This window comes from Hypanus sabinus, chromosome 8, assembly GCF_030144855.1.
Source record: "Hypanus sabinus isolate sHypSab1 chromosome 8, sHypSab1.hap1, whole genome shotgun sequence".
Classification (NCBI taxonomy): domain Eukaryota; kingdom Metazoa; phylum Chordata; class Chondrichthyes; order Myliobatiformes; family Dasyatidae; genus Hypanus; species Hypanus sabinus.
Window position 1 is genome coordinate 121166535 of NC_082713.1, and position 26566 is coordinate 121193100.

General features: G+C 41.6%; 1 protein-coding gene across 1 annotated transcript in view; it reads right to left on the reverse strand.

The window, feature by feature from the left end:
• Positions 1-9967: 9967 nt before the first annotated feature.
• Positions 9968-26566, reverse strand: part of kdm5a (lysine demethylase 5A) — a 169776-nt gene continuing 153177 nt past the window's right edge. Inside the window, exons 26-28 of the mRNA XM_059977706.1 lie at positions 21231-21451; positions 19558-19953; positions 9968-11100 (exon numbers count right to left, since the gene is read on the reverse strand). Of these exons, the coding sequence (XP_059833689.1) occupies positions 10900-11100; positions 19558-19953; positions 21231-21451 (818 nt within the window). The 3' untranslated portion in view covers positions 9968-10899. The remainder of the gene's footprint in view (positions 11101-19557; positions 19954-21230; positions 21452-26566) is intronic.

Here is a 26566-nt window from a genome sequence, read left to right on the forward strand (position 1 = left end):
GAAACATCTTAAACCAGGCACTTGAAGTAACCAATCCTGTCCCTGAGCCATCCAAGTCTCTGTAATGCCACCACATCATAGCTCCAAGTACTGATCCACGCTCCAAGTTCATCTGCTTTGTTCACAACACTCCTTGCGTTAAAATAGACACATCTCAAACCTTCGGTCTGAGCGCGTTCCTTCTCTATCACCTGCCTATCCTCCCTCACACACTGTCTCCTAGCTTTCTCTATTTGTGAGCCAACTGCCTCTTCCCCAGTCTCTTCAGTTTGGTTCCCACCCCCCAACAATTCTAGTTTAAACTCTCCCCAGTAGCCTTAGCAAACCTCCCCACCAGGATATCGGACCCCTGGGATTCAAGTGCAACCCGTCCTTTTTGTACAGGTCATACCTGCCCCAAAAGAGGTCCCAATGATCCAGAAATCTGTATCCCTGCCCCCACTCCAATCCCTCAGCCACTCATTTATCCTCCACTTCATCCTATTCCTATTCTCACTGCCGTGTGGCACAGCCAGTAATCCCGAGATTACTACCTTTGCGGTCCTGTTTCTCAATTTACTTCCCAACTACCTGTAGTATTTTTTCAGGACCCCTTCCCGTGTCATTGGTACCAAAATGTACCACGACCTCTGGCTGTTCTCCCTCCCACCACAGGATATCTTGGACATGATCCAAAACATCACAGACCCTGGCACCTTGGAGGCAAACTACCATCCGAGTTTCTTTAGCATACGTAAGATTCTGGGGACAACCTGCAATTTTATACCCAACTGTGTATCAACAAGTTTTGTATGACAGTTCAGAGCACAGCACAAGGTGGTACAGCATTCAAGTTCACAACCTTAACATCTGGTACCAGGTACCAGCTCCAGACTTGTACTTTAGTTTAATCCAAGTTTTGATTTGGCTACAGATCAGAAAGTTTATGACACAGGAACTGTGCCACTTACCAGCATCAGATCTATAGTTCTTCCATCACCAGCCACATACTTGTTGAAATGTGATGAAAACAATGCTCTTTCAGGCTGTGGTGGTTATATAGTGCTAGTACTATATAATAGTGCTAGTGGTTATAGCACTATTAAAGGTCACTGAACATTATGTAGATGTCTCACTTTCCCTTAACAGAAGGTAACAATATGGTTGCACTGTAGTTTGCAAATTGGAACAAGATGACTATGGATGTTGCCTAGTTTGCTCAGACTCTAGATCTGAAAGTATTCAGGAACAAAATTGGTCCTGTTAGATTTTGTAAACTCTGTACATTTAGCAGGTGCGATGAGACATTGACATGGAGATTTACAGCCCAACTTCAGCAGACGAGATGCAGGATGCTTAGAGCACAAGTTCATTGGACACAGACAAGCACCACAAGCCCTGCAGGCAGAGTGCTATACAGAGGGATAATTTATGTTAAGCTCCACATATGCAGTGAAACTTTATCAAGGAAATATGGTCTGAGAGGCCAGGTGAAGCAGTGAGAATGAATGGCAGATGTACACTGAGAAATTGGGAGACAGATGGCAAGATACCAACACCATCAGTTCAGCAGGTTCATGAGACATAGAGATACACCTCTGATCAGTAATGTGGCATTTTCACACAGACTGTTTTGGAAAGTCAGTTAACCAAATGCAACCAGACATGCAGAAATGGAGATTTACACTCATGCTCTGCAGGCACATACTGAGACATGTATAGAAATACTTACATCAGTAGGTGCATTGAAACAATTATTGGGAAAATTTTTCGCATGAGGTCAGCAGATGCAGGGAGAGGAATACAGGAGGACAATGCAGGCAGAGACAAAAGGCAGGGATATTTACCACTTGTATTCAGCAGTCCCAGTGGAATGTGGACAGAGATTTACAACATGTGAACCAGTGACAAGGTAATTTCACCTGTGTATTTACAGAAATGGAGTTCAGCAGACACAATTAAAAGTGGATGAGATGATGTACAGCTTCAGCAGATGCAGGAACCGGACTATAGAGCATGCATTCAGCAGAGACGGAGAGACATGGATCACCCTAAACCGAGACCACAGCCCAGACATGCAACCTGTGGTCTTCACACTCCTACACCCCTCCCTCTGGAAGGCTCTAAATAGACCTCAGCCAGCAAGATGCTCTGATACTCTTGGTCCGATAGAAACACCTAAAAGGTTTTGGCATTGTGAGGACACAGCACAGGGTATCAGGTTCAGGGAGCACAAAGCATGAGGCTCAGAGAGGACAGAATCTGAAGCCCAATAAGCTCAGAGAATCATTGAAAATGCAGAGGACAGAGGCTGCCATTCAGGCCACTGTGGCCTTGGCAATGAGGTGGTTTTCCAACCTAACCCCACCTTGCAATACTGGATCCACAGCCCTAAAGGCACACATCTGAACTGGTTTAAATGTGGCCTGGTGTCTGCCTCCTATTCCCTTGCTGACAAGTTTCTGACCCTACTCTCCACCACTCTGAAAATGTTTTCCTTTCCATCCCCTAATCTATGGATAACAAAAGACCCCCCAAGAGAAAGAGGCCAAAACCTAACTCTGTGACTCCATGCTTGCCAAAGGAAATAGGTTATTCCTTTTTCAACACCTCAATTTTATTCATTTAGACTTAAGACCCCTCTGATCATCTAAAGAAAACAACACTAGCTTATCCAATCTTCCTTGTAGTTTCAAGTCCTAGTTTACATGGTTTATTGCATTATGCCACCTACATTGAAGTCCAATGAATATATTACAGAAAAACAAAGGCCTGACTGCAGAGTCTGTGGTATCTCCTTGTTCAGTGTTCCAGTCATAGAAACACCAAACTATTAATTTTTGTCTCGTGCCATTTCCCCTTAGGCTTTTAACCAGTTTTATTTTGTTAAATGTCTTGTTAAAATCCGTGGATGACACCAAACACATAGCCCTCAATTATAAGACCATGGGACTGAGAAGCAGAATTAGAACATTGGATCCATCCAGTCTGCTCCATCAGGACTAATTTATTACCTCTCTCAGTACAAGACCAAAGCATAACAAAGCAACTGTAACCTTCCCATTACAATTACATGTAATGTCCTTGATTAGCCTGCTCTAAGTTTGTGCTGTCCCACGGATTACAGTTCTCAATTTCCCCACAGAATTCGCACACACAAAATTAATGGGAATAATGTTCTTGTTGCACTTTAAATGAATGAGTATGAAATATGGTTAAGATAATAATCTGCAATGGGGATGACACAGTAGCGCAGCACTATGACAGTGTCAGTGTCCCAGGTTCAATTCCTGCCACCATCTGTAAGTTTGTACATTCTCCCTGTGACAGTATGGGTTCCTCCCAATGCACTTTCCTCCCACATTTCAGAAGACTTGCTCGTTAGTAGGTTTATTAGTCACAAGGGTGTAATTGAGCAGCATGGGCTTATTGGGCCAGAAGTCTTGCTGGAAATTAGAAGAGCAAGAGGTGATCTGACTCAGGTACAAGATTGAGGAGTTTGACAGGGTGGATATGGATAGGATGTTTCCTCACGTAGAAGAATCTAAAACAAGGGATTTCTGTTTAAAAATGAAGAGGCAACAGTCTTCTCAGAGGGTTAGGAATGTTTGGAACTCAAAAGTTAGTGTAAGCACAGACATTAAACAGATGCCTGATAATCAAGGGGTGGGGGGGTATCAAGATTACAGTGAGGTATACAGCATTATGCCTGTATATTATAATGCAATACAGCATTCAGGTTATAGTCAGATGAGTTCTCCCAGCTGCTGACCAGGGGTTAAGAGGTTTATCCTTTTGAAAAAAGATAAAGCAAAGGAGTTGAATGAAAAGTATTTTACAACTTTCTGTAGCTTCTTTGGATCCTGTGCAGTAGCATTCCCCCCTCCCCCCCGATACTAGATGGTGATACAGCCTGTCAGAATGCTCTTCATGGCACATCTGTAGAAGTTTGACTGTTTTAGGAGAGAAAGCAAATCTTCTCAAACACCTAATAAAAGATAAATTCTAACGGCAAAGGGGAAGACACTGTTCCAAAACACAGTGTCTCTCTTCAGGCTCCTATTGTATCAAGAATAGAGGATGACCTGTATGATGGAGGTCATTAATGATGGATACCACCTTTATGAGACATCACCTTTTGAGAGTTTGCTCGATGTTGAGGAGATTAATGTGCATGATGCAACCGGCTGAGTTAACAACTTCCTGCAGCTTTTCCCGATCCTGTGCCGAGGCACTGCCATACTAGACGGTGAAGCAACCAGATATAATGCTCTCAAATGTACACCTGCAGAAATTTACAAGCGTCTTTGGTGACATATCAACTCTTTTCAGACTTCTGATGAAATAAAGCCACCATTGTGCCTTCTTTGTAATTGCATTATTATGTTGTGCCCAAGATAGATACTTAGAGATATTTACAACCAGGAATTTGTAACTGCTCACTCTTTACAATTCTGATTCCTTGATGAGGACTGGTGTGTGTTGCCTTGACTTACCCTTCCTGAAGCCCACAATCAATTCCTTGGTCTTACTGGCATTGAGTGCAAGGTTATTGCTGCGACACCACTCAACTAGATGATCTACCTCACTCACACCTCCTCATAACCATCTTAAGTTCTGCCAATAGTTGTGTCGTCAGCAAATTTACAGATGGCATTTGAGCTGTGCCTAGCCCCACAGTCATGGATGTAGAAAGAGTAGAGCAGTGGGCGAAGCACACATCCTTGAGGTGTGCCGGTGTTCAGGGAGAGTGGACTAGATCAACTTCACTCCTGCACTCAGCCAATCACTATTCTGTTGAAGTGTAGACACACATTAAGAACGGCTGACACCACCCATGTACATTTTCTGGCTATTGTCTTTCAATCTCACATTTTTTCTTGCCATTTTAATGTGGAAAAAGACCACTCTCTGAATACACCAGCTGCTGCTCAAGTTCCAACACTCCTGATACTGAGCTCCTCCAGCTGATGTCTTGTCCCAGCCTAGGGCATGGGAATCCTTCTGAACCGCCCATATTCCAAACGCCTGAGCTGTGGCATAGTTTATACTGAACTACTGAAATGTTCAAAGTGCAGACACTGTACACTCCACTCTAGAGTTGTACTTAACAAAAGCACAGAGGTTTATCTTTCCTGGTACAATTCTCAGTGGGCAGGTTTCAATTAATCAGTTGTACCAGTTACTGAACTAACTGTGCAACGACCAACTTCTCAAAAACCAGTGCGTGAAAACTAAAAGCTAAGAAAATCTAACACCAGGAACAAACAAGCCCCCACCCCCCCCACCTCCCCAGCAAGTCCCTGAGCTCAATGCTAGATCCCAGACCCAGAGCACCCGGCGTGGACTGCCAGGCTTGGAGAGTGCTACCCAAGGGTACTAAATTCAAAGCACAAGTTGCAAGAATATCAGAACATACATTTACCAAGTTCACAGAATGAGCAATTTGCTTGCTATCAAGTTAAAAGACGACAAAATATTAAAGTGATCATGCTATCAAGTTCAACAAACATAACAACACAGGCAAGGATGAGAACAGTCAGCTTGGTACCACACTTTCTGGTACCCAATGCACAATTTTATCAGAGAGCATATAACACAGCTAACAACATCGAATTAGAAGCACACAAAACCAAAACTGTTGAATTTGTGGAGTGAGCTTCACAGACAGCCCAGTTCAAACTGGTAAGTCCATATAACAGACAATTCTGAGAACATGAGAAGTAATCAGATGATCACATTTGGAGAATTACAGCACAGTCAGGGAAGGCACGACATGGGGCACCAAGATCAAAGGGCAGAATTGTGCACTGTATCAAGTGAAGGGAATGCGGAAAAGGTCACGCTCACAAACTCATTGTATCACAGTTGATAACTTAAAGCAATGAACAATGCAGTCACTCATGTTCAGGGCATGCACGGAACAGCAGCCATCAACAGTCAAGTGCATAAACACCTATCGTCTTTGGGAGCGAAGCCACATACCTCTTCATAAGCTATCATGATGGCAATGCTTGGTTGTTGCCAGGTAGGGTTAATACCTGACTTTCAAGACCACTTGTGAGATGTGTTCCGGCTGGACTTGGTCCTTAAGCTGGAGAACAGTGCGGAAAGATCAGGGGCTGCTTTCTCCCAGTTGGGATTAGTTTTTAGTTCCAAGTGCTCCTGCCACGTTTTCCCACCCTGCAACCTTATCCTTCAATCTCTCTGAATTATGGAGGACAGCATGTGTATAAACGTCTCTCTCCAGCAGACTTCATCATGATCATGACTCCAGTACTTCTACTATTTTATAATGTTTCTTAATTGTACATATGATTTTTTTTAAATGTTCTGTTGCTAAGCAGCAGTGAACCATCTGATTGGCCCATCAGAGTTCTCTTTGGGAACTAAATTGATCAGCATTTCTGATCTGGCTATTGGTCACAATTGCACTTAATAAAAAAAAATCTACACAGAACACATGGTCTGGGTCATCAGGCTCACATTGCAGAATTTTGTGGCTGTCAAGTCAAGAGAAAAAAAAATGAAAACTGTCCAGTTCAGAGAATGCACAATGCAGGTCATGAAGTTCAGACTGCAAAATTCTGTGGCAACCGAGCTAAGGTAACATACAAATGTGGCCGTCACATAGCAGAAGTGCATAATGGCTGTTCAATTAAAGTGCTCAAAGACCTCAGATGTTGAAGGAGTTTCTGCCTCTATCACCACCTCAGGCAGTGTATTCCAGACTGCAACACACCTTGGGTGGTTCTTGTCCGTCAGATAGCCTTTAACCTCTCACTTCATGGGGAGAGATAGAGGAGAATCTGGTTGGAACGGTAAACAAAATAACCACGATGGAATGATGGCTGATGGCCCAAATGGTCTAATTCTGTTATTGTCTTATAGTATTATGGTCATAACCTCCAGTCATACACGTCTGTGTTATGGGAAAAGGTTTCTCAGTGATCATCCGACAGTTATAAAATTTGACAGAAAATTGGCCCAGGCTGTTTGGATAACATTAAAACAATACTGAAGCTCAGAAATTACTTGGCACTGAGGGTGCTCAGGTAGAGCACAGCACTGAGATCTGGTGTCAAGAGAACCCACTGCACCAAGACCATCTGCCAGAGCACAGCAATAACAATTTCAAGACAATCCGTTCAGATTATAAACTGCAATGTGGCTTCCCTGTTCAAAAATTGCAGTGACCACTGATGACATCAAGCTCAGGAAATACACAGTGCTGAAGCTATCCAGTTCATAGAAAGCAATGATTGTCAAGTTCAATGAATGTTCTGATGAATTCGACTTCAGAGGCTATTCTGCGTTCAGCTTAACAATTCAGTCTGCTCACAGTACCATGACAGTCAAAAATGCGTTGAGTACATGGCATTGACACCATACACTTTAAAAGGTGCATAATTCTTACATTATCTAATTCAGATAACTGGCACACAGGATGCCAGGTTCTGAGAGTACCTCAGACTGAAACAATCCAGTTCAGAGAACACACATGCACGAGGGCAGCAAAAGCTAAATCATAGATCACACATTGCTATCTGTCAAGAAAGAACATCAAGGCTCCATGAATTAGATATCATGCAGTTGGCCTTGCAAACACGACTACAGAGACTTTCCGATTTAGAGCTCACATGGTGCTAACTTTGCCTTAGTTTGTTAGGGATTTAAGGTTCATAAAGTCAGTAGTCACAGCACAGACCACAGACTCTGGTCAAAAAGAGGACCCAAACTCCATTGGAGGTTATATTCTCCAAAACACCAATGGTGGTGGTGGTGGGGGCGGGGGGGGGGGGGCGCAGGTGGAGAGTAACAAAAATCTCCATCAAACCCCAGCTAAAAATCTTGTGAAATCTTTGTTTAGGTCAACTACTAAAGAGTGAATTTAGGTTTTCCTCAGAGGGCAACAAATATTTAGAATTCCATACCCAAGACAGCTTTTCCAATTCATTAAATATCTCCAGGCTGGGAATGGTATTTGAACCATAAGGTTATGGGAATCAGGATGGAACATGCTGAGGCTGAGATATCATTAAAATCTTACTGAAAGGTGGAGCACATCCAAAGGCCAGATGGCCCACTCTTACTTCTGTACTTTGTTAACAGTGTTTCATGAAAAGCTCATGGAAGATCAAGTTAGAAACATTGAAAACCTACAGCGCAATACAGGTCCTTCGACCCACAATGCTGTGCCAAACATGTAATTACTTTAGAAATTACCTAAGATTACCCATAGCCCTCTATTTTTCTAAGCTCCATGTACCTATCCAAGAGTCTCTTAAAAGACCCTACCATATCCGCCTCCAACACCGTCCCTGGCAGCCCATTCCACACATTCACCACTCTCGGCGTAAAAAACTTACTCCTGACTTCTCCTCTGTACCTACTTCCAAGCACCTTAAAACTGTGCCCTCTCATGCTAGCCACTTCAGCCCTGGGAAAAAGTCTCTGACTATCCACACAATCAGTCCCTCTCATCGTCTTGTACACCTCTATCAGGTCACCTCTCATCCTCTGCTGCTTCCAGGCGAAAAGGCCCAGTTCACTCAACGTATTCCCATAAGGCATGCTCCCCAAACCAGGCAACATCCTTGTAAATCTTCTCTGCGCCCTTTCTATGGTTTCCACATCCTTCCTGTAGTGAGGCAACCAAAACTGAGCACAGTACTCCAAGTGGGGTCTGACCAGGGTCCTATAGAGCTGTAATATTACCTCTCGGCTCTTGAATTCAATCCCACGGTTGATGAAGGTCATTACACTGTATGCCTTCTCAATCACACAGTCAACCTGCGCAGCAGCTTTGAGTGTCCTGTGGACTCGGCCGCCAAGATCCCTCTGATCCTCCACACTGCCAAGAGTCTTCCCATTAATACTATATTCCGCCATCATATTTGACCTACCAAAATGAACCACCTCACGTTTATCTGGGTTGAACTCCACCTGCCACTTCTCAGCCTAGTTTTGCATCCTATCAATGTCCCGCTGTAACCTCTGACAGCCCTCCACACCATCCACAACACCCCCAACCTTTGTGTCATCAGCAAATTCACTAACCAGTCATCCAGTCATTTACAAAAATGACTAACGTTAATTTGTTTAAACACAAAAAAAATTGCCTGTTGATTTGTTTAAACATTGTTTCACCACATATCAGGTACAAGGGTGTACTTCAGTCGACAGAAATTAACCCCGATGTGCCAATCTAACACTCCCTCAATGATACCACCCAAATGAGGTTGAAACCTGAATGTATGCTTTACTCAGCTGTGATATCTCTGCTACAGACATTCAAAACAAATCCAACAATCATCACAGATCCAACAATTAAATTTGGAGATTCAACCCACCCAAGGAGGAAAATCAGTCGAAACCGAACAGACACTGGTTTATGACATTAAATGTGATCTTGTGTGCATTCTGTTTTGAGATACTGTTGGGCAGAATACATGCAACTCATTCATCTAAAACAGACTTTAAATAGTTCAGAAATGAAAGACTAAAGAACATCCCTTGTGTGTTTGGACAAGTTTAAACAGATTGCATGCAAAAGTTCAGAATACTATTTTGACAGAGACTGAATTGAATTGAACAAGCAGCAACTTAACCATATAAGAGTTTCGGGTTATCTTTCTGATTTGTACTTCAACAGAAGACAATGTTGTTCTGCTTCCCATGCTTCATGATAAGCAAATAAATGGAGTTCGATATGTTTAATGGGAATGAAGGAGATAAGATGTGAACCAGTATTGTCACAAGCACTCGGTCTAGCATTAAACTGGAACTTGTTAGGTGTACAAAAGCATAAGTCTCCCTTTAATTTGAATAAATGGAGACAAAAACACATGGAAGAAAATTCTACATTCAAAAGGTTAAACCTCTTAGCAACAGTATGGAGGCATCTGGTCAACGCGTTCAAGTATGATGTACATTCTGTTCTTCTCATTTTCAGAAAACAACTTCATAATTAAACATGGAACCGCACCAGTTTTATAGTTGTTGTATTAGTTTTAAATTGCAACAAGTGATTAATCCTCAGACTTAGATAAAAGTTATATCCTGCTACACATTACATCAGCAGAAAAACTGATATTCTCCACCCTGCCAAATAAATTCATATGGAAAAATTGATAAATAAAAACAGGGAAACATTGACACAAAGTTTTACAGCTTAGTATTTTACAGCAAAACAAGCATAAATACTTAAAATCACTGAAATTAGGAAGAATGTGTTTGTCCTCTTTAGTTTAGCTGGGTCAGAAGGCATAATTGGTGCATGTATGCCATTAACTGTGATCTCACCTGTGAACTATTTCGAGGTATTGTTGGTCCCTTGTTCAACAAGGGCACTCTGTACGTATAATATCTACTTGGTTATCCAATACAAAGCCCAAGATGTACAGAAGAGTCATTTACAGTCATTAAGAGCTGCCAACACTAAACTGCGAGATGTCCTACACTTTTAAATAAAGGGCCTGCTTTAAAGCTCAAAGTATGAAAAATTCAAAGTCCAACTTCAAACCCAAATATAATTAAAAATAGTTAACAAAAGAGGACTTGAAACTAATTAAATTCTTGCCTTCTTGCTTGAGCTGGAGATGAACTTGTGCATGCCTGATGGGGATATATTATAGAAGTCACTGTGGCTCCCCTCACTATTTCAACTTCCCTTTTCCTGCAACTATTCCTCCCCTCATTTCACTCCCTCAGATCCCCCAAATCCAAACAGGCATTTTTCCAAGCACTATGTAGTGTACAAGATGTTTCTGACTGCAGTTTTACAACCCCAACCTTAACCATATGTTCTGTTTCCCTCGTTAAAAAGGCAGGCTGCGAGGGATTTCTGTTCATGTCAGTTCTGACTGGAGTCCTGTTTCAATCTGAAAGCTTGAAAGTTCTTCCCATAAAAGGCATGGACTAGCTGCTGTCCTTTGAATCTTCCAAGAACGACGTGCCTGTATATGTTCCAGCCAGCTCAGCTGTTCTGATGCCAGGAGGCACTTGCCTGGCACATGTGGTACAGATGTAATCCTCATTCTCTGCCATCTCGGATGAGACACCCACACAGACCTGATGGAACCATTCGTCACAGCCTCCATCGCACTGCACCCAGTCAACCTGAAGCACACAAAGACCCAAGAAACGTTACTGTGAAAGCTCGAAGTTTCTGTCACATAATCCGCAACTGGTGCTGCCAATTAACTTCAACAGGAAGCAGAGCGATTAAGGGGTAAATAGTTCAGGCAGATGGTTCAAAAATTCTGGACAGGATTGAGATTGATAAAAGCTTCTCGCCCACAACAGATCTACAACATTTAATTCACTTGTCACTTTACTAACTGAATGCATTTTAAAAATGGATAAAATTTGATTTACAGCGTACTTTTAGTGCAGAGCGGAATAGCAGCAGCCCACTACTTAAATTGGTCTCAAATAAATTAAGTGAATTGGTTGAACAAACATGACATTCATTTTATTAAACAATGAGATAAAAATTAATTTATTTGTTTTGGGTTTTAGATATTATTACAAGTCTCAATTATGTCTTTAAAAGTTCAGGAAAGGTTGTGAAATATGCTAATGTCCTCAGGCTACCTTGGGTAGTATACAGAATAGCAGGCATTCCTGAAAAACCCAACACTCTTGCATTGCCTTAAAGGTAGAAGCACAGGAAAGCACCAGGACTCAGTAAGTGGAGTGAAGTGCCACTTACTTCACAGCAGCACCCATCATTTCAGAGGACATGAAGCACCCAAAGGTGGTTTATTTCTGATCAAGGTGGCCACAGAAACGAAAGTTACCAATCTTGTATTTCAAAATTAAGAGGCAGCTTTCTGAGCAAACCATTTCCCACTTAGTTGTTGAGAAAAATTATTAGCTGTACTTTTCTGTATGTGACAGAGAGAAAGTCTTAGTGCTGCTCATTTTGATACAAAGCAGTGAAGAAGTTTTACAAGGTAAGGGACGGACTATTTTCTGTTTGAATATGGGGCATTCCTTGTACACTGAACCATAGGCCAACGTGACGACGATTTTCCAGGACTAAACTGGGTGTTCTTGGCAGTAAGATTTCAGGCATGTCTCTACAAGGATACAAATTGTTGTCTTTGGATGCCGGCTCTTTGCAGAAGCTACAATGCAATCAGGTGTCATTTTGGGTCTGTGGCCAGTTGAGTTTTTGCAGCATTTTGTGTTCACAATTTTCTTTGATTTTATTTATTGGTATTTACTGCCATTCTCTTGCAGAAATGGTGAACTGCCTTCTGCTTGGGAAGAGAGTGTCAGGATTTTGACTCTGTGACAAAGAAGGACCACTGCTACATTTCCATGTCTGAATGGTGTATGAGTAGAAGGGACTCCTGGTGGAGAAGTAATGAAGTAGACGACAGAATAAATATACCAAAGATTAAAAAAGGCCATGAAGAACAAGTCAAACAAAATTAGCAGAAGTAGATTGGTCTAGGTTCTTAGAATGCATAAGGATATTTGGTATTCATAATGAAATAAGGTTAATTAGTAACCTTGCAGCAAGAAATTCTGCGGGAAAAATTTGATCATGTGCTTGTGCAAAGCTAGAACATTAAGCAGACTGAAAAGTGTTGAAGTGTGCAGACTGGCTGAGGTATACTAGGAAACTAAATAGAAGACAATACCAGAGAATCCTTTAAAGGGATAAAAATTCTCAATAAATAAATTACCCAGTGACAAATAAAAACTCACTGAAAAGGAGTTAAAGAACTGATGAATCAACAGAAGCAGGTTTCAAAGTTAGCCTAAAATAGTAAAGTTGAGGACTAGAGGAAGCAAACAGAATGCAAGTAAACCAACAAGTACAAGATCAGATGTGAGTGATTCCATGCAGATAGGAGAGATTAATGAGAATATCTTTCGAGTCAGAGATAAGATAAATCATACCGGGGAATACGGAAATGGCAGAGACACTGAACAAATACTCAGTGCTCTTCTTCACAATAGGAGAAAAATAACAAATTATGGAGGATTAAAGATTGGCAAGGTATACATACTGGGAAAAATTAGATGGAATTAAAATCTGACATTCCCAGTACTCTATGGTCTAAATCCTACAGCTTTAGAATAAAAGATGAAAGGGATAAGTATTCCAGCTTTTAGAACTTGTGGGCAGCAAATTCATCCTACTATTCAAACACAGTGAAAGCATGGTACTAAAGGCCCGCATTATTAAATGGAAAAATGTTAGAAACTACAATAAAGATAGGTGGGGGGGGGGGGGAGACAATATGGCCTTATTACAGGGAAGAGAAACATTGCTGCAATAAAGTATCAAAACTATCAAGGACTATCACATCTTGTCAGACACTTCCTTATAGGTCATCTGTTGACTCTCAGCATAAGGAGTTAGAGTTTCCATCTAAGGACTGTCCTGAAGTCCAAATTAATTGGCACCTGAGAAGATTTGGCTTTATCAACCAAGAACTGGGGCTGGATTGAAGAAAATAATCAGTAAATCTAGGAGCTCGTTAACCTCAAATACAGAACATTCCTGAATTGGAAGCTCCATCACATCTCAAAGAAAAACTCTATTAGGCACCAAAAACAGAGATCCAGGAAAAAAGTCACAATTTAAAGAATAGACATGGGTGCAAACAGCACAAGAGACTCAGCAATGCTGGCAGTAAGTGACATCAGCCCTTCTTGCTGACATGATAATGATATCTATATAGTTTATTTCTCTTATGACATTTTACAATGAGGTTCCTTAGCATTGTTACTAAACCACAAATATCTCAAATTTTTCACTAGTCCTCATTGGACAAGTATGATGGATTTTGGAAAACTTCGGACATACTGCAGCCACAGTGAGATGGTGGTAGAAGGCCTGAATTTTAGTGAGATGGAACAGGTACCAATCAAGTTGGCTGCTTTGTCTTGAATGGTGTAAAGCACCTTTAGCATTGTTGGAGCTTCACGGATGCATCACATTCCTGATTTGTGTTTCTAAATAAGGAAAAATCTTTGGGTGTCAAGAGGGGAATCACCACAGGATAAATCAGCAGTTGATGGACTCTGAGCTGAAGGGCCTGCTTCTAAATCACATCTCCCTGAGTGCATGACTGAAACTTATTTCACATAATCTCAGAATGGGTACGAACCAATTTCCCTCGGGATCAATAAAGTATGTCTGTCTGTCTGCATGGAAGGAGGCCATTTGAACTGTTGATTCTGACCCTGTTCTATGTTAGAACAATTCAGTTGATCCACAACCCCACCCTCTCCCCATAGCCTTAAGTAGTTCCTCGGCTATCTAGCCAGTTTCCTTTGGAAAAAATAAACTCTCCCAGATCTGTATTTGTGCCTCCTTCAGTTGTGTCTTCATTAAAATGTAACACTTTACATTCTCAGCATTAAATTTCATCAGCTACCTGCAGTCAGTGGCTACCTTATTAGGTACCCCAGCTTGATAATACAAATATCTAATCAGCCAATCATCTGGCAGCAATTCAATGCATAAAAGCATGCAGACACGGTCAAGAGGTTCAGTTGTTGTTCAGACCAAACATCAGAATGGGGAAGAGATGTGATCTAAGTGACTGACTGTGAAATGATTGTTAGTGTCAGACAGGGTGGATTGAGTATCTCAAAAAACAAGAAAAAACATCCAGTAAGTGAGAGTTCTGTAGTCAAAAATGACTTGTTAACGAAGTCAAAGGAGAATGGCCAGACTGGTTCAAGCTGACTGAAAGGCAACAGTAACTCAAACACAACTTACAACAGTTGTGTGCAGAACATCTGAGTGCATAACACATTGAACCTTGAAGTGGATGGGCTACAACAGCAGAAGACCACACCGGATCCCACTCCTGTACCTATTACACCTGAGTGTACATGCAGACTCCACCAGCTCATCTACTTGTTGTCAACTATACTATTTGATTTACCTGTTGTTTTGGAAAATTTGCCCTGGACCCCCAAGTTCTGGGGCCTGACAAAATTGCATTTAGGAAGGGAAGTCGGAATTACGCCCATAATTCTGCAATTCAGAGCAGTGCAGCAGTTAGTTCTGCTGTGTCACAGCTGCAGAGATTCAGGTTGGACCTGACTTCAGCAGACTTGTCTGCACGTTTTTCCTGTCGCTGGTTAGGGCTCTCCAGATTGATCTGACTTCCACTCATGACCAAAAGACTTGTGGGTTGATAAATTAAATGGCTGCTGTTAATTGTGTAGTTGGTGGAAATCGAAGCAAAAACATTGCTGCAGGTGTTTCAGGAAAAAAATAGTATGAATTTTTTCATTTCAGCACAAAGGTGTGGATGACACAGCCAATTTCCTTGGGTATGATCAAGTTAAATATAATTTGCCTTTAAATTAAAAAGAATTAAACAATCCCCAATTGCCCACATGACTGCTAGTTCAGTACATTTTAGGACTTTCCCTATCAGCAAGTTAAACAATCCAGTCAGTAATTATGTGTTTACCTACGCATTCTTCTTTGAATAAAGTGGTAACATTGCAGTTTTCCCATCTTCAACATCATCCTTGAATCTACGAATATTGTGCAATTCAATGAATCTATGAACGTTGTGACTAACATTGAAAGAGTGACTGTCTCCCATCTTTCTGTGGAAGGAGCAATATCTGTCTCTGCCGGGGGGTGGGGGGGGGGGGAGAAGAGGTGAGAGAGACACACACACACACACACGGAGGGATGTTGAAATATTGGAGTGAACAGTTAAGTTTTTGATGTACTGTAGACCATCATCTATCTTTGGGGGCTTTGCTGTTGCTTGCATGGTGGGTGGTGGGAATGCCAATGCATGAGTGGGGGCAGTGGGAGAGGGAGGGTTGATGCTGCTTGTGTGTGGGAGGTGACAACAGACGATAGACAATAGGTGCAGAAGTAGACCATTCAGCTCTTCAAGCCTGCACCACCATTCTGAGATCATGGCTGATCATCTACTATCAGTACCCGGTTCCTGCCTTGTCCCCATATCCCTTGATTCCCCTATCCATAAGATACCTATCTAGCTCCTTCTTGAAAGCATCCAGAGAATTGGCCTCCACTGCCTTCCGAGGCAGTGCATTCCAGACCCCCACAACTCTCTGAGAGAAGTAGTTTTTCCTTAACTCTGTCCTAAATGACCTACCCCTTATTCTCAAACTATGCCCTCTGGTACTGGACTCTCCCAGCATCTGGAACATATTTCCTGCCTCTATCTTGTCCAATCCCTAAATAATCTTATATGTTGCAATCAGATTGTCCTCTCAATCTCCTTAATTTCAGCGTGTACAAGCCCAGTCTCTCTAACCCCTCTGTATAAGACAGTCCTGACATCCCAGGAATTAACCTTGTGAATCTACGCTGCACTTCCTCTACAGCCAGGATGTCCTTCCTTAACCCTGGAGACCAAAACGGTACACAATATTCCAGGTGTGGTCTCACCAGGGCTCTGTACAAATGTAAAAGGATTTCCTTGCTCTTGTACTCAATTCCCTTTGTAATAAAGGCCAACATCCCATTAGCCTTCTTCACTGCCTGCTGCACTTGCTCATTCACCTTCAGTGACTGATGAACAAGGACTCCTAAATCTCTTTGTATTTCTCCCTTACCTAACTCTACACCATTCAGATAATAATCTGCCTTCCTGTTCTTACCCCCAAAGTGGATAACCTCACACTTATTCACATTAAACGTCATCTGCCAAGTATCTGCCCACTCACCCAGCCTATCCAAGTCACCCTGAATTCTCTTAACATCCTCATCACATGTCACACTGCCACCCAGCTTAGTATCATCAGCAAACTTGTGATAGGGGGCTTTGAGGTTCTTTCTTCTTTTTCTGTCATTCATTCTTTGGGTTTTTTTCCTTCTGTTTTGAGGATGTCTGTGGAGAGTGACAATTTCATGTTGTACATTGTATATATTTCTCTGATATTAAATGGAACCAATGAACACAGCCATGGCCTCTGCTGTTACCACCCTTACTTCCCTTACAACCTAGCATGCATGTCACCCAGACCAGACGATTTATTCAGTTTAAGTGCAACTATTTTTCAGTATAATTTCTAGTAATATTTAGTAAATACAAATTGTAAACTACATCTTCCTCTGCTGAGACCCCAGCTGCATTCTCTCCCTGGGTAAATATCCAATACCTCAGCCACACTCTGTCCTCACTGGATTTTCTCCTTGGTCTCTTATTGGACACACCTCTCTTATAAACCTTTCCTGCTTTCATGCATACAAAATAGTTCTGGATTCCTTCTTATATTTGCCACCTTTATTTCCTTTATCTTTCCTCCCCCTGTCATCAGCTGGTTTTCACTTGCATTTGCAACCTTCCACAAACATACACTTCATATATTACTATTAAGTGGCTTATTTATATATAATCTCAGCTTACTTTTATGAATTCCCCAGCTCTTTGGTTCAACTAAGTGTTCTGTAGATTTATTTTGTGTACTCTTACACTCTCAGGATGATTCCCAGTACCCTTTTGTTTTACCACTGATCAACTGTATGCTATCTTCGTTTAGATGCATGCAGTTAAGTACTCCTTCATTTACATCAGAGCTGCAAAAAGACCTGAATATTGTGCAAACATTGCCACTACGGACCTTAAGATGGAAGGAAGTAGCTGAAGATGATTCAGCCTGGCAGACTGTCCTTAAGTCCTAAGGGTGGGACAGTTGACAAAAAAAACAACCATAACCACCTTAACCCATCACTGTGCCAGGGTGCCTTGGATTCCTTTGCCACAAAAGAGGTACTATAAAGTGAAAAGGGTTCTAAGGAGTGAAGTTTGCAGGTTTATGAGTAAATAACGAACAAATCCTTACTATATCCCGTCCTTAGTACAGTAATTGACTGCGAGCCCACTGCAGAAGTCCACACCCAATCCCTTGCGAATTCAAGCCAGCTGCTGGCTGGAGGCCAAGACAGCCTGTCCTGGGATTGGAGAACTGTATATACGTGTGGGTGGGAGATAGTGGGGAAAGCAGGGCTTGTTTTGCTGTGTTCTGTGTTGTTCTGCTGAGCGCTGTGGGCATGTTATGTTGTCACTGGAATGTTTACACAACCAATGTACTTCACTGCACGTTTCAATGTACATGTGATAAATCAATCTGAATCTTGAAGGTAGGCCTGCCTACAACCATTGGAATGTTTACCCCTTGATGCCACTAACCAGCTTTCCAAAGAATTCATCGATGTTCTTAATACCACAATTGTTGAACTGCCATGATGATATCACTTTCCTCAGGGGTTCAGCTCTCCAGTCTACATTTGGAGCTGAGAGACCCTGCTTAAAGCTAAACTGGACATGGGTGATTACTAGTGACCAAGTATTACCTAAGTTTACACTATTCATTTGCTGAATATTAGTTATATTTTGTTATTTTCCTGATTTGTTTCCCCCATGTTGCCAATGTTTCAGCTTTGCAAGAACAATTTGGCCAAGCTCTGGAACACAAAATGTTAGGACAATGGCCGGGATGAGTCAACAGCCATATCCTTTGCTGTATTGAGTTTTTGTTTCTTGACATCACACAGAATGAATTAAATTAGGTGTGGTCCTACACACAAGAGATTCTGGAAATCTTGAACATACACAAAATGCTAGAGGAATTTAGCAAGTCAGGCAGCATCTATGGTGGGGAATAAACAGTTGTCATTTCAGGCAAAGACCCTTCATCAGGACCCATGAAGGGTCTAACTCAAACATTGACTGCTTATGCCTCTCCAGATACTGCCCGACTTGCTGCATTCTTCCAGCATTTTGTGTAAATCAGCTGAAGGTTGGCTTTTGTAATGGGGGAGTCTAAATCATCCCCTCAGCTCTGATTGTGCAAAAGATTCAGCCTTGTCTTCAGCACTGACATTCCAGGCCATGACACTGGGGAGTGTGAGGATATTTTTACAGCTACCACCACCTCCTCTCATCTGCTGTTGAACTGTCTACCACAATTATGTCAGGACTGTAGAGTCCAGGTTGTAAAATCAACTTAGGTTTTATTTCCTGCAGAACTGAAAAGTGAGGATTTCGTTAAGGTATGTCTCTGAACCAAGTAGAGTTCCTCAGTAGACTGAGACAAGCTAGTTATATTTAAGAATCTGATGATAATTTATTAATTTAGAGATAGAGCATGGAAGAGGCCCATCTGACCCACTGAACAACCCACCTAATTAACTCTAGCCTAATCACAGTACAATTTACAATGACTAATTAACCTAACTGGTACATCATTGGATTGAGGGAGGAAACTGGAGCACCTGGAGGAACCCCACATGCACACAGGAAGAATGTACAAACTTTCTTACAGAGGATGCTGGAATTGAACTCTGAGCTGTAATACCATTGCCCCAGCTGCAGTGCTACCATTATGGTAACTCTTATGCAAATTAAAAATCATTTAAACTCCAAATGACTCAATTTTTCCACTTTGGATTAAAAACTAAGGAAATTTAACAAATCTTACAATTAACCTTACTGGTTCTCTCTTTAAACTATTAATCCATTCAGATACCAGGTTTACTTCATTGTGAACAATAAAGCTGTCAGTCCTAATCATCACCATTAATGCAATATGACTGCTAACCTCTTCTCCACAGGGACGCTGACAATTCAAAGCAGCACAAACTGCATTTTCATCCTCCGACTCCTCTGCTGCAGACCAATCCTCTCGAGCCGGTAAAATCAATTTCTTTTCTTTCTTTTCTAAGATTTTCTCTGTATTCTCTTTAGACTTCTCTTTTCTCTTCTTCTCTCTGTCTTTTTCTTCTTTGCCCAATTTCTTCACTAGTTTGTTCTGTTCCTTTGTTTTCTCAGGGTTCAGCTTTAGCTTTTTCTTTTTGGGCTTGTCAAACTTTCTAAGCTCCTTTAACTTCTTGCTCTCACCCAAGATCAGTTCAGTTTTTTCCAGTTTCCGCTTTCGCTTTTTCTCAGAAGAATCCTTGACTTTAATTCGGATGGCTTTTTCCTCTGGGCCATCATCCTGAAATAAAGCAGTAATCATCAGAAGGATCATTGAAAACATTAGCCACAAGAACCAGAAGACACAACATTTTCCCTTGCTCAAACTGGAATATTATTTAAATTCTTGAAATAGGCTTATTTTCCTCATTATTCTCAAACATTTTCTATCATGTTATCTTCAAGTACGCTCTTTGGAGTTGAGACATTAAAGTTGATGATGGTGGACACCTTCTCACTATTTGTATTTTATCCTCTTAAAGGCTTGGATATCTTTCTCTGATTTAGTAAAACGAGGTTAATTATCGATTGTTCCTGATCATAAAAAAAACGTTGCAGGATTTAGTTCAAAAACTGTATCATCAAGTTTGCAGATAATACAACAGTGGTTGGCCTCATCAACAATGATGACAAGACCAAGTACAGAGAGGAAGAAGAGGGGCTAGTGGATTTGTATGAGAAGAACAACCTAAGCCTGAATGTTGAAAAGACTGAAGAAACCATTGTGGACTTCAGGAAAGTGCAGATGAACAACCCTCTGAAAATACATGGCTCCTCTTTAGAGAGAATTAAGTGCACCAGTTTAGAGAGGGTTCAGTCCATGTTCTTGGGAGTTCACATCACAGATGACCTCAGCTGGTCCCTTAATATCACCTCCCTGAATAAGGCAACACAGCAGCACCTCCACTTCCTAAGAAGATTGAGGCAACTTAGCTCCCCACCCCCATCTTAACTGCATTTTACAAAAGCACCATTGAGAGCACCCTGACAAGTTGCATCTCCATCTGGTATGGGAGAGCTGAGCTGAGCATCGGAACAGAAGTGTCTACAATAGACTGTGAGAATAGCCTAGAGGATCAGAGGGGTCTCCCCACCATCCATAGGAACATTTATTGGAAGCACTGCAAACACAGGATTTTCAAGGATCCCACCCACCATCCAGCATCCTCTGACTTTCTACCATCAGGCAGGAGAATCTGGTGCATAAAAACAAGAATTGTAAGGATGGGCAACAGGTTTTTCCCTCAGGTCACTAGGCTTTTGAACTTCCTGCTGCATCGGATTTGAAGTGCCACTGATTAATTTGTTCCATTCCTTACAGTATTTAATTTATGAACTTTAGTTTGTTATTTATATGTGACTCATCTGTAGATTTTATCCTTACCTTCTTAAGTTATTGGGTGTTATGTGTACTGTGCTTTACTCTGGTTTGGAGAAATGTCATGTTTCTATATACATTACATTATATACATGTATAGAGTTAAATGACAATAAACTTAACGAAGAAATTTGTGATACCTCCACTATCTGCAGAAATCTGTCCTCTGCAGGAAGGTGTGTAGCCTGCAGTATTCTCCAAATATGCTGCGTCTCATCCAGGGACACTTCCAGAAGATCTCCCACCATCATTAACTCCTCAAGCTGAACTTTTGCACTGTGTGATAACTCCAGCACAGGTGGTTCCAAGCTGCGTGGCACCAGTGGTGTCTTACGGGGCTGCTTCCGAGGAGTTCCAGAACCTGGGAGAATGAGCAGGTTAGAAAGTGGTATCTATCAGCCCTGTAGTTGATTAGCTGCATGTAAACTACATTGACTTGATTTTAAACATATCAACTGTAGAGAGCTGCTGCCTGAATCAGAAATATTTGATAAATCGGAAACTGCAGCAACCAACTTCCCTCAAGCTCATGCACCACTGCCTGTCATTCCCACCTATAATCACCTCAATATCCAAAATTTAATCCATTAATCCCTCCTAAGGTACAACTGACCATGCTTTTATCTTTTAAGTTTATTGTCAGAGTTTAACTATCTGCTATCTAGTTTTCTGTAATTAATCCATAAGACATAGGAGCAAAATCAGACCAATTAACTCATCTAGTCTGCTCCACCATTCTGTCATGGGAGATTTATGATCACTCTCAATCCCATTCTCCTGCTTTCTCCCCATAACCTCTGACACCCTTACTAATCAAGAACCTATCAACCTCTGCATTAAATACACTCAATGACTTGCCATCTATGGCAAAAAAACTCCACAGATTTGCCACCCTATAGCTAAACAAATTCATCTAATCTCTGTTCTGAGGCTAAAACCCCTGGTCCTAGACTCTGAACTATCAGTAATAAATGCCAAGGCTTTATAAAACATTGGTCAGACCATATTTGGAGCATTGTGAGAAGCTTTAGGCTTTACCAACGAAAGAATGTACTGGCATTGGAGAGTGAGAGCTATTCTGCTGCTGAAATTGAAATTAATAATTTAGTACTTCAGGAATTATAAGAAAAATGCTAAAGAACCGTGGAACCTGAATGTTTTCTGTTAGCTATAATTAATCCTTTATCAATGCTAACCTTCTCTCACATTCTACAGAGATCAAATAACTTTCTTCTACTTCATATTGTTGATTTTTGTATATCAAACAAGACAATATAGGAACTGTAAATCTACCACAAGCGAGAAAGAAGGTGACTGACAGAATGGGCGGGGTGGCTGACTGCTGAAGTGGTATAATCCAGAATCATTTACACTGGGTTTCTGCATGTTCCCAACATCTTTACCACCTTCAAAGCTCCTCCTTCGCTCTGAGTGGTCATGAGCTAGGGTTTTCCACTGGTTTTTCACACCCAAGGATATTTTTGGGACATCCTTGATTCTTTTCCTCCAATCCTCGATGGTTTTAACAAGGCAGCCTGGTATCGAGTGTGTCAGGAGCCTGGTGCTGGACATGTGAATGACATGGTTTGCCCAATGGAGCTGACTGCATGTAATCAGTACTGGTAAAGATGATTTATGAGACTGACATTTGTCCATTTGTGTGAGGATGATTTTGTGGAGATACAATGAGTGGCACCTCTGCTGTGCCTTGAGGTCTAAAGTAAGTAGTCCAAGTCATAAGACATAGTAAGGGACAAAAAAATTGCTGATGGATAACTAGCATTGCCCCAGATCTGAGGTCTTGATTATCAAACATCTTTTCCTTAAACAGTCAAGAATGGTGAGGCACACCAAGGACACTGGTAAGTCTTGTTATCTGTGAGGCAACTCCCTAAACATGGGAAGTGGTCCATCTTTTCCAAGGTCTCACTGTCAGCCTTCGCTCCAGGAATGTGAAGTCAAGCAAGAGCAGACTGGCAAAAAAAAACTTTGTTTTGCAAACACAGACTGCAAGAAACTTCCTTCCATATGCTCCTGTCAACAAGTTGATGATCGTGAAACATCCTTTCCAGTTGTAGGAAATCACAAGCACTGCAGACTGAAACTTTTTGGTGAGATCAGAACATTATTTCTGGATCTATGGAAATGCATTAACCTCAAAATTATGTGCCCTCATCTTTTATCTGACATCCATCATCAAGAATGGCCTACCAACCACAACATTAACTAACCTGGCTACTTTCCAAAGAACACTGTCGACAAACTGGCTTTGATGGGTAGTGAAGGAATCAAGATGAAGGACAACCATCCTGACTTTGTCCCTACTCATCGACACTAACTTTGTCCTTACTCATCACAAATGTGCCTGTGCACAAAGTGTTGAAGGAGAGACACTTCATTGCCTTTGCAGAGATCAAGTTCCATCTTCATATCATCGACACCATTCATATTATTTTGGAAAATGAGTTAAAACAGAACAGATCTTATCATCTTAGGATCCATAATCCACTGACCATCAGCTGCAGAACTGTACTCTAGCTCAATCTGTGACCTTATGGCCCAGCATTTCTCCCACTGTCAACCCAGATTCCAATCATACTCATGAGTGCAGAAGGAATGCTAGGCACAGCACCATCAGCAACTAAAAAAAAAATTCTGGTGAGTAAAACTGGAAAAAGGAGAAACGTGCCTGTAAAAGTGCAGAAGGACAATAATGCACAGAGCAGAACAGTCCTATGAACAGCATGTCAGATCACAGTTCTTTGGTTCTGTCACAACTGGTCATGATTAGGGCAGACATTTAAGGACAAGGGTACTCCAAGATGATCTTTCTCAACAACGCCAGAGCTCAGCACACAACTGCAAAAGGTTCAAGTATTTACACCCACCTTCCATGAGAAAGCCATGTGAAGGATTCACCCTGCGTCCTCCTAAGGACTCATTACAGAAGCTGGTCTTTAGTTAGTTAATTCAATTGCTGTGCCCTGAAAAAGCTGAAAGCACTAGAATTCCAAAGGCTATGGGGTCAAACAATATGACCAACGATGTGCAGAGATTTTGTATTGCAGAATTATCTCTATTTCCAACCATGCTGTTCCATTTCTGGAACTTGGGGGGGGGGGGGCAACAGGCCTATTTTGCAAGTTTAGAAGTATTCTCATTGGAACACACAAAATTTTTAGTGATAAGACAGATGCAGGGATAAGGTTTCCCTTTGATGCAGCCAACACTCCACCTTTAGTCTCACCAGCCCTGTATTACTGTCACAAGACACAAGATTCTCCAGTTTCAATTTTGAATACAATATGGAAAATTAGCCAAGTATGTTCTGCTTTTTTTTTGACAAGGCAAATCAAATCTGGATCATTACTGCTCCATTTCCTCTTAAAATCCTGGAGGAAAATCTGGTCAGGACATATCTTTACAAATAAGTACTGTGTATTGACCCAAAAACTAAATTTCAATCTGCTGCAGAACATATGGACAAACCCCATGCAGGATGGCAACTATCAGTCAAGCTACCCTGGTGCACAGATGGTACCTTGAAGCTTTGCCTGGCTGCAATTTGTGAAAACCCTGATCCAGCTATGGACACATATTAACATTCAGCCCCATTAACTATTCCTGGGCAACTTAAGACTATAAGACACAGGAATAGAAATAGGCCATTTGGCCCATTGAGTCTCTTCCACCATTCAATCATGGCCCTTGGAGTTACATTTACTTTCCAGCAACACATTGGATTAGCTCGGAATCTTGCCTTAAAAAATGTAATGACAGCTTAGTTTCTAAAGTTACTTGAAAGTCATTCACTCTAGCATCGGAGAAGTGGCAGGAACAGCTATGAAATGATTCTTGCTCACCAATATCCAGCTTAAAGTTAAGTTAAAGTTTGTCCCGAGCCTTACAGACTCATCAGGCTGGAGCTTATGCAACACACAGGATCTCCCAGTTGCCATTCACTTCAACTCTCCTTCACATTCCCATTCGGATATGTCCATACATGGCCTCCTCTACTGCCATGATGAGGCCAAACTTTGGTTGGAGGAACAACATCTCATATGCTGTCTGGACAGTCTCTAGCCGCTTGGTATGAACATCAAATTCTCCAACTTCCGGTAATTCCCTTCCTCTCCCGTCCCCCATCCCACCTTTACTCTGTCTCCTCTTCTCTGCCTATCACCTCTCATGACCCTGCCTTCTTCTACTACCCATAGTGCTTTCCCCTTACATTCCTTCTTCACCTCTCCTGCCTATCCCCTCCCTGCTTCCCATCCCCCACCCCTTGATCTTTCCTCTGATTGGTTTTCCACCTTCCCCCCACCTTCTTTATAGGGCCCCTGCCCCCTCCTTCTTTAGTCCTAACGAAGGGTCTCCACCCAAAACGTTGACTGCTCCTTTCAACAGATGCTGCCCAACCTGTTGAGTTCATCCAGCTTTTTTGTACATCTTGATTTGTCCACAGCATCTGCAATGTACTTTGTGTCCAGCTTACTGATAAACTCAGTTTGACGCCCAGCTCAAAATATTGACTCAAGAGCCAAATTCTAAACGGTGACTGCCCTCCCCTTGATTTTAACTGACTGCATCAGTTCACTGAGTGCCATGCCTTGGTAAACGGAGGCCAATGGACTTCAGACAAAAATCTGTCCACTGGTTGATCATACCGCCCAGTGGTTCTGTCTGTTGGAGATCAATCATGCCAGCTCTACAATATTGGTGCAGATGTTCCTCGGGACAATGTCCTCAGGCAACATCACCAACGAGATTGATCTAATCCAGGTTTTAAACCTGGCTTAAAAACAACTGTCCTCGACTGTCACCGTGATTGGGGTTACCATTGACCAGAAGATTTAAGAGATGAAAAAAAATGTTCAATGGGTGCATATCAAATGCTCATCAGTAGGAAATAGCTATTTTACAGCTTTCTGTCCATTCATTATGTTGGCAGAAAGTCAAAATAGGCAGAGATAACTCTTCGTCAATTTTGTTTTGGGGAAGGGGAAATTTGGGAAAAGAAAGATTAAGAGTCAAAGACGAGTGGAGAAAGGAATGGAGATTTCTAAAACGAGAAGTGAGAGCAGATAAATAACAATGGACAACAAAGATTTTGCTTCCTGAACAGTTGTTGGTGAATCTTATGGATTGTGGGAATTGCCATGAAATTTCCCTATCGCACACCATTTCTTTTTAAATCGCCTGTATTTCTTATTTCAATTCACAATTCAAGTCATAATAACTGAAGCCAAGATTAGGGAAGGCTTTTTGTTGGTCCACAAATCAAACAAGTCATCGATAACAGGCAACCTGAAGAACTTCTAGTGGGGCTGGAGAAAATCTCATGGAAGGCATTCAAGGACATTGTTGAAAATGTTCTTGGCAACTACAGAGCATCCAACTACATTCAGCTGGTTGAAAATATGTGTCAAGCAGACAAAACCATGAAGTTCAACATGTCATGAAAGGTTCATTATCT